Source organism: Psammomys obesus, unplaced genomic scaffold, assembly GCF_907164565.1.
Source record: "Psammomys obesus unplaced genomic scaffold, mPsaObe1.curated_primary_1811, whole genome shotgun sequence".
In the NCBI taxonomy this organism is placed as follows: domain Eukaryota; kingdom Metazoa; phylum Chordata; class Mammalia; order Rodentia; family Muridae; genus Psammomys; species Psammomys obesus.
The window spans coordinates 19,255,204-19,270,379 of record NW_026596051.1 but is presented as its reverse complement, the minus strand read 5'-3'; the positions used below and the strand labels follow the sequence as shown (position 1 = coordinate 19,270,379).

At 51.7% G+C, this 15,176-nt stretch overlaps 1 protein-coding gene across 1 annotated transcript in view; it reads left to right on the top strand.

The window, feature by feature from the left end:
* The window catches only part of Sorcs2 (sortilin related VPS10 domain containing receptor 2), a 361,028-nt gene extending 350,882 nt beyond the window's left edge, over positions 1–10,146 (top strand). The window contains exons 22-27 of the mRNA XM_055624007.1: positions 445–557; positions 1,462–1,587; positions 2,814–2,913; positions 3,396–3,498; positions 5,883–5,986; positions 7,950–10,146. Coding sequence (XP_055479982.1) covers positions 445–557; positions 1,462–1,587; positions 2,814–2,913; positions 3,396–3,498; positions 5,883–5,986; positions 7,950–8,014 — 611 coding nt within the window. The 3' untranslated portion in view covers positions 8,015–10,146. The remainder of the gene's footprint in view (positions 1–444; positions 558–1,461; positions 1,588–2,813; positions 2,914–3,395; positions 3,499–5,882; positions 5,987–7,949) is intronic.
* The last annotated feature ends 5,030 nt before the right edge of the window (positions 10,147–15,176 follow it).

Here is a 15,176-nt window from a genome sequence, read left to right as displayed (position 1 = left end):
GTGTGTGTGTGTGTGTGTGTGTGTGTGTGTGTGTGTGTGTGTGTGTGTGACAGCATAGTGCTAGACCTGTCTCTAGAACAGAGCTGAGAGTCTGGGAAATGAAATGTACATGAGTTGAGGCCTCCGATCTCATGGGACTCTTGATTTGGTGGGGTGACCAGTGAGTTGAAGTCCATGGGTCCTTGAGGAACTGGATGACATCAGAGGGTATGCACTCTGGTAAGTTAAGGAGCATACTTCATGGAGCGGGTGCATACAGTGCCATCCCCTCTTGCAGGCTGATGGCGACTCATCATCAGTACATGTCAGGCTCTTCTCTTCCACACACAGAACCAGGGCCATGGGGATAGTTGTGGGGCTATCTAGACCATCTGGCATGTGGTACATTGTGCAGGGTCTCAGCCATGCTCCAGACCTCACTGGTTCTACTCTCTCCTCTTCCAGATCAATTCCAGGTGGTGCCTCTGCAGTTCTCCAGAGACCTGGACACCTTCAACCCCAACACACCTGAATGGAGGGAGGACGTGGGGCTGGTGGTCACCCGGCTTCTCTCCAAGGTGCCCTTGGCTTGGGCTTCAGTTCTTAGTCTGAGCCATGGTGTGGTCTGGGGGCTAATGAACGAGGGTGGGACAAGCCTGGTGGCTGCTTGGGAAGTGCTGGGTTGATGCCCTGGATCAAGCACTCAGTAGCTGGACATCTTAAAGGGAGGGACGTTGCCCTATACAGCCAAAACACTGTATGTTCCCCTCTTCTGGTGGGCAGAGCTTTTAAGGCCACCGCCAGTTCCCTTCTGTGTTCTTTCTGTGCCAGATTCCTAACGCAAAGAAGGAAGCATAGATGATCACTTCTCTCAGGAAGCTCAAGGCAAAGGCAGTGCAGTGGAGTGGGCAGTGGGATACCCAAGTCCTTAGGTCCCCCCCCCAAAAAAAAAGAGAGAGGCCTCTAGCTCCATCTAAGACTACCACAGGCAGAAACCTATCCTGACCATGCTTCCTTCATCCCATGAATAGTGCTAGTGAAACTGCACTAGACATTAAAGATTAAGAGATGAACAGGCGTTTAACTCATAGTGTATGGAGTGGGGCTCCCAGGAGGCGGGGGGCTACCCAGGAGCTGAACTTTGAACGTTAGGGGCTGTACAGGTGTATGGTCAAGTCTGGGGAGCAGAAAGGAGCAGACCGCAGGAGTCAGCAGGGCCTCGTGTCACCTCAAGAATAGGGCACACTAGCCTAGCCCTGGTTCAGGATGAGGAAGTGCTTGTAAAGTCAGGCCTAGGCAGGTGGGGCAGCATTAGGGCCACAGCCAGAACCCACACGGTGCTGAGAGTCAGGAGGATGGATCAAGACAGGTGAACAGGACATACCTAGGCCAGGAAGGGAGAGCAGATCTTGCTTGGAAATTTAGCTTGTGGCAGAGGATGAAGAACAGAAGAGGACCCAAGTGTCCTGCCTGTCCCCACAGGAGACCAGCATCCCGGAGGAGCTGCTAGTGACTGTGGTGAAACCAGGTCTGCCCACCATAGCAGACCTGTATGTACTCCTGCCTCCTCCCAGGCCCACAAGGAAGAGGAGCCTCACAAGTGACAAGGTATGGCTGTGGCCACCTGTGCCCAGGTCTTCTATGCAGAGCAAGTCCCAAGCGGGGTTACTCCTGATAACCACATCTCTGTGAGGCATCCCCTAAAGGTGTATTTCTTCCTATAATGCCATCTGACTCAGGGTACCACCATCTGCCTGTGGCTCCTCACTCAACAGCATCCAAGGTTAGTGAGACAGGCAGCTTCCAGGGGGAGGAGGTGAGGCCAGCTTGTGGGGATGGTCTCCACTCTCACATCATTGTCTGGAACTGTCTTGTGACCTCAGCTTCACTGCCAGGAGTACTGAGACACATGGGTAAGCACTGTGGAAGACCCTGATCCTCAGGCTACAGAGCAAACCAGAAGTAATCTTAGGGGTCTGAATACATCCTCCATGAGGTGCCTTGATGGTGGGCACCTTGGAGACTGTAATCAGAGAGGCTCCCAAACGCTGAGTGCTGAGCACCCTTTGGGACAACCGGCACCATTCTGAAGGTTCACAGGGACAGGGACAGGGACAGTTCACAGGGACAGTGATAGCTAGCCAGGCACTCAGGAGGCCAAAGGCTGGCTACCCCCTGGTGTCAAGGTGAAAGGAGTATGTCCAGGGTGCAGATGGCGCAAAGCCTTCTCTCTTCCAAAGGCTGGGATTCTGTCTATCACAGCTTCCAGCTCTGCCCCAGCGGATTTAGCTAAGGTCAGAATCCCAGAGACATAGCCACATGGAAATGAGTGTCAGAGGGCACAGCTGGGTCCCCATACTGAGCCCTGGACAGTGACTGATAGGTGATGAGGAAGGTGAGGCTTGGGTGAACTCTGGTGTGTAATGTGTTACAATGGTCTTGGAAAGGGGCATTGTGCACCCCCTTCAGCACTCCCTAACCCAGCAGCCGCTTCTGACTCCCCTCATAGGTGGGATGCTTTGCTTTGCCTCATATTTGTGACCTTTCACTTCCTGAAAGCCTCACTGAGCATGACCAGGGTGGGATCTCCTGGGGACGCCGAGCCTTCCACCCACACACCCCGAAACCTGTGTCTTCTATCTATTCCACACTAAAACAAGAGCTTGCTGGTGGCGGGGCTACTTGTACTCTCAATGGCTCCTAGTGAACTCAGCTGCTGGGCTCTCATGCCATTTCCTGACGAGAACCCTGAGCGTCAGGCAGCCTCCCTTCCCGGCCCCAAGGGGCTCTCAGTACTCTAAGCCCCAGGACTCTCCCACCGTTTTTGCTTTCAGAGACTGGCAGCTGTGCAGCAGGCACTGAACTCTCATAGGATCAGTTTTATCCTTCGAAGAGGGCTCCGCATCCTGGTGGACCTGAGGGACACAGATGCAGGTGACAGACCTGGCTTGGGTCCTCCTTGGGGCAGGGTAGGCCTGGGCCTGGGCCCGTGCATGCTGAAAGTGACTGTAGGATTTGAATGAGCCTTTATCTAGCTGCCAGTGACCCTTCTGGGATATCTCTGGCTAGCTACACCAACCTCTACACAGCCAGCCCTGAGCCTCACCATCTGGCATGATCTGTATGGTGCAGCTACCACAACCAAGAACCTGCCAATTCACTCAAAACCAATACACAAGTGGGGGCGCTGTTCCCCTCTGAAGGAAACCCTGCCAAAATTGGCCCTACTTATAGTGGGACTTTGTCAGGAAGGGAGGCCAATCCTCCAAGGTCATGTGTCATGGTCTTATCCTTGATAACCTGCTATACACTTAGCCACATAGGCAAGGCCTGCTGGACAACATAAAGTAGGCTCATCCAAACCTGGGCTGGGGACAACCAGCCCACAGCATCTCCTCTTGCGACTCTCCTTGTAGGTCCTCAGAGGCCAGGTGGCAGTGGTGGCTACTGGGCTGTGGTGGTCCTCTTTGTCATCGGGCTCTTTGCAGTGGGAGCATTCATCCTGTACAAGTTCAAAAGGTAAGGCCTCCTGGCAGCCTTAACACGTGGCAAGCAGCTCATGGCCCCAGAGGTGGTGGCTTCCACAGGCCACCGAGGAAGGGGATGTGAGTTTTCCCCGTACCAGTGAACAGGAAACTCTCAAACTCCCTTCTTCTTGGTCTGGTCCTCTGTACAGGCTCAGAGCATCTGCTCCTTCACGCCCCCTCCCTGGAGGGGATACTCTCTGCCCTACAGATAAGGATGCAAGGCTCAAGGAAACAGAGAACAAAGTCCAAGGCTGATGGGGCAGGATTGGTCTCTTGGACCTCTGTCTCCTGGCTTCCCACACCTTGGCTATGACTGCCACAGGGGTTCCCAGTGACCTGAGGAGAGCACCAGAGACTCCAAGGCTGAGAGACCATGCACATCCTATACAGACTTCAACACTCTCCTTCCTCTGTGGCCTGTCCTCACAGTGAACATGGGATAACTCCAAGAATGATGGGAGCCAACTATGTCCCTCATCTGCTATGTCAGTGTGTGGAGCTAGGCTGAGTGCTGGCAGAGTTCAGAGCCTTCTTCATAGGCTCCACTTGAAGGCAGCCCTGGGGTGGTGATGGGAAGGTACAAGCCCTTTCTACAGCATGGTCATGCTGCCTGGAGGCAGACAGCCAGCAAACCCCCATTGTGAAACCCAATTGGATTCAAGGCCTCATGCCTGCTGGTCATAACTTTTCAGCAGGGGCATCCTTGGAACACTTCAGTATAGGCCAATACGACAGGTTCCCAGTCACTTCTGGCCTCTAGTACCCTTCATCCTTCAGGGCCAGGATCTAAGTGGCAGGCAGTCTTTCAGGCGGCCTCGTGCTGAGCGCACCCCTGAGATCTGGCCAGATGCTGCCCTGCTATGGGCCTGCCTCAGATAAAGGCTTTTCTGTAAGAAGGGATTCAGTGGAGGAGTCTGAGGGAGAGGAAGAAAAAGAAGCCAGCATTCCTGCCTTGCGTAGCTCCAGAATGGTGGCATATGGGCCCTCGGTGGAGGAGTGAATGGCAGGACAAAGCCCTGGGTCCGGATGCTTCCGGACATCTGTGCGGGTGGATGTCATTTCAAGTGCGAACGTCTCTCTGGACTTGGTCCCCTCCTGTGGGACATGCAGGGCTGTGGGTAGTCAGTTAGAGGGCAGCGTAACTCACCCGAGACAGATGGAGCTGGTCCCCGTGGACAACGCGTCAGCCCCACCGTGCAAACTTCCCAAGTGTCCAGTGGTGCTTCGACAAACTGACCCCAGCTGCACGTGGTACAGATGGCCCAAAAGACAGGACACAGCCTGCCACGTGCCAAGAGAAGGAGGGGCCAGATGTGTCCAGCGTGAGGCTGACCCAACATCCCCAGGGCCAAGGCCATCTTTCTGAACCAGCTCAGGCTTTGAGGTTCAAGGGGTGGGAAATGTTGCCATAGAAACAGAGAGCTCAGGCAAGGGCCAAATGTCCATTCCCACAAGCTCCAGACCACCCCAAGGGGAAAAGGGCAGAGCAGGGCAGGGGAATTCTGAGCAGTCAGTGGAGGGAAACTGAGGAGTTCCTCCTGTTCATCCATCCCTCCATCCGTCCAGGCTTTAAGATCCGCCTGGGCCATGAAAACTGTGCACTGACTATGTTCTGACTGACACTGTCTTCCACACTGAGATGCTAGGTAACAAGCCACTCAGTGTTCTCAAGTCTCGCAACCACCAAAGCTCTATTTTTCCCTGACACCATGCCCCTTGCAGGGCCGGCAGGATTGCTACTGGTTACTTGGGAGTCTATAATGACAGGCAGGGCCACCCCCAACATCTAAGTCCATCACTCGAGTGTCCCGTCCTGAGGGGGACTTGGCCCATACACCCTCTATGCTACTCAAGGGACTGAATGTGCCTACCTCCACAATCTCTCACTGGCACCAATCCCTAGGCCCCTGTCTCCTTGTCTCTGAACGGGCCTATTAGAGTTAGTGGGGCTATTCTCAACACAAGTGGCTGTGTGCTACATGCCCAGTCCTAGCGGGGCAGGGTTTGCTCTGTCTCCCTCTCTGCTTTCCCTGGGGCCTGGACTAGAAAGCCAAGTTGCAGGAAATCTGGATGGACAGAGTTTAACAAGTGTCCCTCGGGACTGGGTTAGTGGTGTGTGTGCGTTACTGTCCTGGCTGCCAGGCACTGGGAGACAAAGAGGACTGGGCTTCAGCAGTTATAAGCATGTCTAGATAAAGAATGGGTAGGTGATATATGTGGCAGCAATGGTCGGCAGAACACAGGGTGGAGGGAGCATGCTGGAGGGCGGGCTCCCTGGGAAACTGTCTTGTACGGGACTGTCTATACCATGCCCCGACAAGAGACTCATTCAGAGCCAAGGGCTCATTCAGAGCTGAGCTGTACCTCTGCCAGCAGGAAACGCCCAGGCAGGACGGTGTATGCCCAGATGCACAATGAGAAGGAACAGGAGATGACAAGTCCCGTGAGCCACAGCGAGGATGCCCAGAGCGCCATGCAGGGTAAGAGCTGGGGCAGCGTGGCCCTGTCTGCCCCACCACAGAGGGTCATCAGAGCCCAGGGGACACGGGCCGGGCCAACCCCGCCAGAGAGTTTCTCTGGACCATGAGTCCTGACACAGTAAAGACAGGGCCCTGGGGCCGATGGAGTCAGAGGCAGCAGGCTGAGGGCATCGCCCCTTGAAGTGAGTGGTCAGCTTACACAGCTGCCACAGAGGCAGGGGGCTCCCTCACAGGAGGGCAGCCCTGCCTCCTCCCTCACACTCCCACTAGCAAATGCAGAATCCATAAGCATTGCATTCATGGACCTCAGACAGTACTTCACAGGATTTTCACCAAGGTGACTTTTCATCCCTGTCGCGCCCGCCCGCAAGGAGAGGGCCAAGCCTGTCACCTTGGCTGTGGGACCCCTTCCCGCTCCCAGCAATATCTTTATGTCATTTTTCTCCATTCTGTGGCTCCTCCGCTAGAACAGTGCCCAGGCCTAACCAGAGCCCTACTGCCCTGAATCTTTATCCCATGCAGGCCTACCCACACCCCTTTGGTGGTGGTGGGTGCCACGGCCTCCTTACCCTCGGTGTCTGTGAGCATCCTGCTGTGGTGTCTAGGCAGAGGGTGGCACACAGCGAGGCTTTGTCAGGGTTAGCTGTCACATTGCAGGCATCTGCCTTAAATCCCACATGTATCCCAGCCTATCGGTTTCCCGGAGCCATGACGGCTCCCACGTTGAGAATTAATGATCCAGCAAGGTCTTCAGTCACCCAGGGTGGCACAGTTAGCTGTCAGAAGCTGACCTTGGAACCCAATCAGGTCAGTGTGACCCCAAAGACTACATCCTCCCAGCTAGGGGCAGCTTCTCCGACCCCTTCCGGCCATTTTCACATCTGCCAGCCCAGGAGTATTTATCAGAGGACGTACTGACAGCCTCTGGGTCTCTAACAGCACCAGTGACTTACTGAGCATGTGGAAGGTCACAGACCTCAGAACTTTGGTCTTCGTCTGACCCTGGGAGACCAGTAGCTGGAACTCAGCCTTCAAGTCACTCCTGTGACAAGAGGGAACTGAAGGAAGCCAGTCCTGAGTGCACAGCCCTGTGCCTTACAGCCCGGAGCACTTCCCAGATAGCCGAGCTTTACTCTCAGGCAAGGAAATGATAGCCTCCTCCGGGAGGGTGTGGGGTCTCAGGAAGACAGGGGTCCACTATCCTCCAGTGACGTGCTGTGAAGTTCCTAGTATCAGCACCAGGACACTATTAATGGGAACCTTGCTATGGACTAGGCACTGCTTATGACAGTCCTTCTCTGTGGTGCCCTGGTGACTGATGTCACAGATTTACCGGGGCCAATGAGGTGGAGGCCCTGATGGAAAGTCACATGAGAGTCACATGAACCACCAGGCACAGCCCTGGTAGTCAAATACTGGCTTCGACAGCTTAGGTAGCACCATGCCCCCAACCCCCAGACTAGCGTCATCCATTTTGTGCACACAGCAAGACAGGGAGACAGACTCTGGAGAACATCCCCCAGTCTCATCATGCAGCCAGCACAGGGACACCTATTAACCCATCTCTGACAAATATTGTGTTCCCTTTCTCCTCCTCTCGCCCCCCCCCCCCCCCATCTCCCTTCCTGCCTCCTGGTCCAAACCTCACACCACAGTGTTTTTTTCCAAGAGGGGGCAGAGCCTCAGCCCTTCCTATACCCCCCTGCTGCCGATGCCAGGGGTAGCCCTCACGCAGGTCAGTGAGTGCCTCCCTACCCAGTCCTCTGGACCACTGCTTGTGGCGGCACCTGGCACTTCCCTCCTGTCCCCACCTAGGACACCGGAGACCCCACCCCCACCCTGCACCTAGCACAGGCTGAGGAAACCTCACCACGCCCCCCGCATGTTGTCCCTATGTGCTGCTGAGGTCACCCGAGTTCCTGTGTGGTCAGTCTCCCACCATCCTCACTCTTCTGTTTCCTAGGCAACCACTCGGGCGTGGTCCTGAGCATCAACTCTCGTGAGATGCATAGCTACCTGGTGGGCTGATGGCGCCAGCTGGCCAGGACACTCTCCTCCTGCTTCCTCCACAGAGAGTGCAGGACCACAAGTGCAGCTGGAACGACGCCCCCCTCTGAGACCTGTGGAAAGGCCATCTCCTCTAGCTGTCCCCACTCAGAGGACAGACACCTCTCCCTGTCAGCCCCAGTTGGCCCATGGGATCCTGGGGCAGCAGACTCATGACCCACCTGGACACAGGCCTGTGGTGCCACGCAAAGTCCTCACCCTTGACTCTGAGGCATCACAGTCCTTAGACCTGAACATGCTGCCCCAACTTACCACTGCAGCCCAGGCCTGGCATCTCCTGCCTGGGGCTGGACCAGCCGGTTCCTGGGGTAAGCCTGCAGCTACCCCCCCACTCCAGGCTTGTAGACCTGCTCAGCCCCAGCCCCACAGTCACTGGCCCAGCAGAGGACCCCAGAGCCAGGAAGTCTATGGGACAGCCCTCCCGAGCACCACCTTCTAGGTAGCCTCTCTCTCCACTGCAGTGTAAATACCTGCCCAGGTAGACCTATTTGAGTTTGGGGGCTCTTTCTTTTAGCTTTCTGTTTTCAAGGCCAGGCAGTAGAATCCGCCTAAGTTTTGTCCGAATCCCACTCTCAGAACCCCTTTTTTCAGGATGCTCAGAGCTGGGTCTAGAGGAGCAAAGATCTCTCTGGTTTTCCTTCAGGGCTACGGGATGGGACACAAGAAAGGAAGGGACCCTTATATGCAGTTCCTGCTCCAACCAGCAGGATGCGCCCTTCCACAGCCTCTAGGCTGATAACTGGCTTCACCCAGGTCTGGATTCTAGAAGAGTCTACAGGCCCCAGAAAGGCACGTTAGCTGAATACAACATGCTCTGAAGCCTTATGGCTTGAGGGACCCATGCAGACTCAACCAGAAGAGGTGTGGGAGGGCAGTGTCTCCTAGTAAGATGAAAGTAGAGGACTCAGAGACAGTGACCTTCTCAGGGTCACAGAAAGAAAGCAGCAGAGGCAGCTCCATAGTCGCCTGCTGCCTGCTCCCACTGCCGAGTCAGGGACCCAGCCCAGGTCGACACTGTGAGCTGGCACAATTCACCTTTTGCCTTGAAACTGAAGTCAGTATTCCATTCCCTTCCCTTCCCCTCCCCCTTCCCCTTCCTTTTCCTCCTCCCACCTCCGGACTCTTGCTGCCCCACCAGAGCCCAGGCTGGCTTGGAGCGAGGCCTGGGTGCACTCACCAGCACCCACCAGTTCTCCCTGGAGAAAAGATGTGGCCTATATAGGAGGAGAGGTCCAGGGCAGACCCTCTCACAGGGCAGCGCCAGCACTCGGTCTCGTGTCCAGACACTCATGTCACAGTCAGGAGAACACAGACCAAGGAGGCAGCCGTATGTGGCACAAAGCTAGTCTATGAGAGCATTTCAACTGTACCCCAACATCTCTCACTTTCCACCACTCTCTGAGGCTCAGAGGTCCCTCCAGAGGTGACTGCAGGCCATCCCTCCCTGTGAGGGGCTGCAAATGGAAACCTGGTACCAGTGAAGGCCATGACACTCTAAGACCTTTGCCCCACACACCTTCTTGCTGTCTCAAAAGAAACCTACACAGAGACCTTTCCCCCATGCGTGTTCCCACACTGCTGTCCCCCAGTATCCCACAGAAGAAGATGCTCACACACCACACAGTCCCCACCAGGTCCAAGGGCAGCACAGAAGCCCTGGATGTAGCCCTCCACGTTAGCTCACCAGTGCCTGGGGTACCGGCTGCAGGTCTTTGCCTTCTGTGAGCACTCCGTGTCACTCTCAAGGACACCCGGGGAGGCCTTCCCTAGCTATTCGGATTTTCTGTTACTATTTCTATTAAGGACATTTGGAGCGTGTAGACCCAAGAGCCTCCCCTGTCTTCATCTCCATAACTGCAGATGGCTATGCAGGCACAGGGATTCCCTGCTCATTAGCTGAGGTGCCATGCATGGTACAGCCAGGGACAAAAGCCCCATGGGCATTCCAGATGCTATTGTCTCAGGGGCTCATGCCACCCTACACTGGGCCCTGTACGTACCTGGCATGTGGGCATAGCAGAGGTGATGAATTCTTTGTTTTTCCTTTCTAAAAAAAAAAAAATCAATAAATCATTTGTGATGCTTTTAACAAAGATTAAACCGACAGTGTCTGTCTCTGACTTAGTGTGAACACCACACATTTTAAAACACCACACACACACACACACACACATATACCAAGCAAACAGGCTCTGTTCCACCTTAGCGTTAAGATCTCATTCATGCTTACCTGTACACACACAAACCACACATACCACATCACACACATATCCCTCATACGCCGTATCACATACATACCACCCCCACACACCACACCACAACACAACACACAGCAAACAAACATGGTCCTCATCTACCTTAGTGTGATGGCGTGGCTAGTGCCTATCTGTACGCACTTCACATCGCACCGCATGTGCCACAAGTCCTACTGCACACACATGATGCCACACACCATGGACCAGGGACGATGACAGTGCAGGGGATTTCTGAGTTCATTCCCTGGCACACAGAGAGAACTGAACACCTGGGAGCGCCAGACAAGCATGCCGTGGAGGGAGGGGAAAGGCCTAAGACTGGGGGGTCCCTAAACAGACCCTGACTTGAGTAGTTTCTAGGCCCTTGGGTACTCCCCTCTCCTTATTGATCCTGTTCTGAAACCTGCGTGCCACTTCTTCCTACTGCTTCTTTCCCAGAGTGCCCGTTCTTGATTTACCTATGTCCCCCCTAACTCTCTGTCATTCCCCACCTCTCATAGCTGTGCACACCAGTTGTCATGGTAGGAGAGCAATAACGGCTCCAGTTGCTTCGTGCTGAGAGGAGACTGTGCCTAGGGAGGTGTCAGTCCAAGAGAGAGAGGATTTCATGGTCTCCCTGAGCAGGAGAACAGGTGATTAACTACCCACAGATATGCCTCAAAGTCCCCTGAGACCTAGCTGACCTTGGACAGAGAAGAGGGGTGTTCTCCCTTTTAATCCCTCTGACCACAGCATTACCATGGGTTCCAAGCATGGTTATGAAACACCTATGTCAATTATACTAGTCTAGTACTGTGAAATATATGGATGGAACTTGAGAAAAAAAAAAACCCTAACATTTAAATGAGCTCAGATTAGTCACATATTTTTGTTTTTTAAGCTAGTCCTTATAACCGTTACAGAAAGTAGCTCGAGAACTTGACTGATTTAAGCAGAAGTTTGAACGTTGACATTTTGCATACATTATATAACATTCTCATATCTTCATTACTTGCTGAGGCTTTCTGGCCTTCTTTCCTATTCCAGAAAAAAAAAAAAAAACAGTCATATTTTGAAATGCAATGACATTGCTAGATCAGCACTCAACAAGCCCATCTGTGTCCATCTTTTGCAAGTTGATACAGCCAATGTCATGGCAGTTATCTGGGTTAGCAGATAGTACTGTATCACAACCACTTAATATAAGACAGTAAAATCCAAACTGCATAGGTAATAAATTCATATGACCTGTGTACATACTATTAAACTATGGGGCATGGTAAGTTCCCAGAGAAACCCTATATAAAACACAAGACAGTCTTCATACAATACATAGAGGGATCTACCGTAACCATGTTCCTTGTTTTGAAGGAGTGTAGTAGCAGACACAGATAAATTTTATTTCGTGATATAAATAATAGTCACAATGCCTTCACTCTTTGGCTATTTATGGTTCTTTTCCCTGTCACGGAGTTAGTGGGCTATCCCGACTCAGGAAAGGTGATTCTGAGGGACATCGAAACAAACATTGGGTCTGAAGAGGGAAAACAGGACTCCATCTTCAGAGGCAGCTTGAACTCAAACAGTCCATGGCAATTTAATGTAAACACAAAAGTCATTTGTCGCTCTATAAAACTGAACCCAGTGGTTTATTCTGGATAGGAGACTCACTGTTGAATTGGTTGGACTCAAAGCACCTGTCTTGATTTATAACCAGTATAGATTTGTCCAGGTGAATTTTATCCATTGGGACATGCATTGGGAACAGGGGTTGACAAGCTTTTCTTTAGACTGTAAAGTTTAGAGTCCTTTAAATTGCATAAGCTCATGGATTAGTGGCAGTGAGCACCCATAATCAAGAAGTATCCACTATTACCAGCGTCAAACTTAAGTCCCTGGCTAGACTTGAGGTGACAAACTGCTTGGTGACAAACTCTTTTATCTTTAGGCTCTGCTAACACGAAGGCTCTATAAATATAAATGGGTCCAAATTCTCCCACCATTTTCTGCAAGGGAAAAACCTCAGAGGATGTTGTCACATGCCTCTAACAAGAGAAAATCAGGTCTTCTTGTTTGAGTGTCTATGAATCTAATTCTGCCCAGTATGTGAGAAAGCAGCCAAGAGGCAACCATGGAGAAATCTTGGAACCAATTTGTCCCATCTGCAATTAGATGAAAGAGAGAAAAGTTTTAGTCAGGGTTGCCCTCTCCCTACCCTAGTCCCTAGTCCACCTGAATGGGCAGGTCCAGTCTGTCAGCAGGGAGTAGCTAGTGCAGTCTGCTCTGTCCTGGGAAGAGGATAGACTCGATAGTTCACATCTGACCATGGCTCAGTCCATGCTATCTCCAAGTTTCTTCCTTTAGTCTTCAACAGGGCCATACTGGACCATCCAACTCTCAGCTGTAAGAAGGCGGGACCTTCTTACAGCTCTGGGAACGTCCTACCTCAAGTTGATTTCTTCCACTAAAAGTCATGGCTTTATCCTCCAGTTTATATCTAGACCAGGACTGTTTGCAGAAAAATATCAGGCGTTCTTTTCTTTAGGCCTGTGGAATGAAGAGTTCCTAGAATAAGGACATAAGGGTCTCTGCTGCTGCTGGACAAAGGGACATATACAGGAATGTCTCCCGGATCTTCATCTCCCTCTCTGTAGCCAGGCTTTTGGCTACTTTATTGGGTTCTTTTTCCTAACACCCTTTTCAACCCCAATCCCTTCCAACCACTTAAGGATAGAGGGGAAAAGGGGTGCTGATATCATTAAATGACTTCTGCTGCTTAGGGACATAAAATTCCTTGGGGCAAGTTTGATCTTCATAGTCAGGATATCTCTAACCAGCAACCAGCAATCCAGCAAAGAGCAAACAAACAGCAACTGTCAACAGCAGCAGGAGAAAACAGCAACCAGCAACAAGGGCAACAGCAGCTGCCTCCACACTCAGGGCTCTTGCAATTAAATACCCTCTCAAGAGTCTTCCTGAATTCCAAACATAAACTATCCTCAGTGGGCAAAATCACACCTCTACCAGAGCACGAGACAAATCATAATCAGCTGCTGTGGACAATCTGAAGCAGCCCCATATCCCACACCTGGGCTTGAAACAAAAACATATTCACATAACATTTCAATGTTTTTTAAAAAACCAAAATTCTCACTATACCTCTTCAGGGTGTCCTCAGGAGCTTTTACCAACAAGGACATGGTACCTACCTGTATTTTCTCCTTCCTTATTCAGGCTGCCTCTCATGTTCAGACTGTCTGTCATCATGGATGTGCCTCTTTGGTAGCCTATGACCCTAATGAATTATTAATCTCATCTTGTCTATGGTAACTCCTTTGACCACTTTCTCAAATTTATAATCTATAAGCAAGCATAACAAGCAGTCACAGTGAACAATTTCCCCATAATCTAGAGAATACAGAATGTTCCTCGCCTTAGCCTGTTTATGTCATGGAAAGTTTATGTCATGTTTATATTATAGAAAGTGAAAACATAAACTCGTGCCCAGGGCACAATGAGGCAGAAACTAAAGCAAGTAGCAAGGAAGAAAGAATAGAGAAAAACAAGACATGGAGACACTGGGCTCTCAGAAAGAGAGGGAGAGGGATTAAGACCAAGGGGCCCTTGTCTTCAGTGGGCTGATCCTCAGCTCATAGCACACTACAGATTACACCACAATCACACTACACACACACACACACACACACACACACACACCATATTCACCACAGCAAACACCGCACACCAAAATACAGTACAACACACACGCACACACACTGTAATGCTCACCCCATACCACAACATACACACCATACCAAACACCACACATGAAAACACAACACACACATACTACAACACAACGTATACTGTAACATATCCACACCATTCCATAACATTCACACCACACCAAACACAACAGGCACACCACACACAAGACACATACCACACTATACATACAACATCAAGCACACCGAGCGCACTACACACCACACAACACCATACGCCCACACATACACATCACAAATGCCTCTGAAGTTGTGTTCCCAGGGCAATGTGTCCCCCCCACCAATGGGTACTTGAGTAGAAAGAAGATAGCTGAAGGCCTGGTACACATTCATGAACACACACTGACTCTTTGTCACCTTCTCTGGGTTATAGACATTATCTTCAGTACAATAGGGTTTTCCAAATCAAAGTCTTGAAAATGTCCTCCAGGCCTTGAACACCTCTGACCTTGAGTTATCCCTCTATCTGGGTGCCAGACTAGAGCAGGGCCGGGGATGACAGTGAGACTAAAACCCTGACTTTGAAGGTGACCCAGAGAAGGGAAAAGAAAAGTGACCACAAGAAGGTTAAGGGTGAACCAGTCCAGGAACAGGTGCTGTTTTGCCGAGTCAGCACTGCTTGAAGCATCACTTGAGTCCTGAATGCTAGGAGCCTCCAGTTTGGTATCAAAACCACACAGATAATAGAAAGACAGTCGGAAACTTGCAGTGCCGTGGACAGACTATACTGGAGATGAAGCCTCCCCTGGGCTCTCAGCCCAGCTACTATCGAGCCAGGCAAGTTTGCACAGTAGTAACACAGGCTGTGCTCAAGGGCTGCTGGCTTCCTTCCAGCAGGTGAGTTGACCATCAGAGCCAGCAGGGACTGTCAGGAAGAGGTGGAGGACCATTTGAAAGCTCAGTCCCAGAGCCATCATTTCTACAGCTCATGCTGTGAGGCCTCCAGAAGATGGCTAGTGCCAGATCTAAGGGTGTGACTGCAGACACGCTTATGGACATGGCTTGTGAGATGGGCGAGATGCCAGCAGCTGCTGCCAAAGGGGGCTCTGGGAAAACTAGGCACATGGTTCTTCTTCCAGGATGAGAAAACATTGTCTCTAGGCA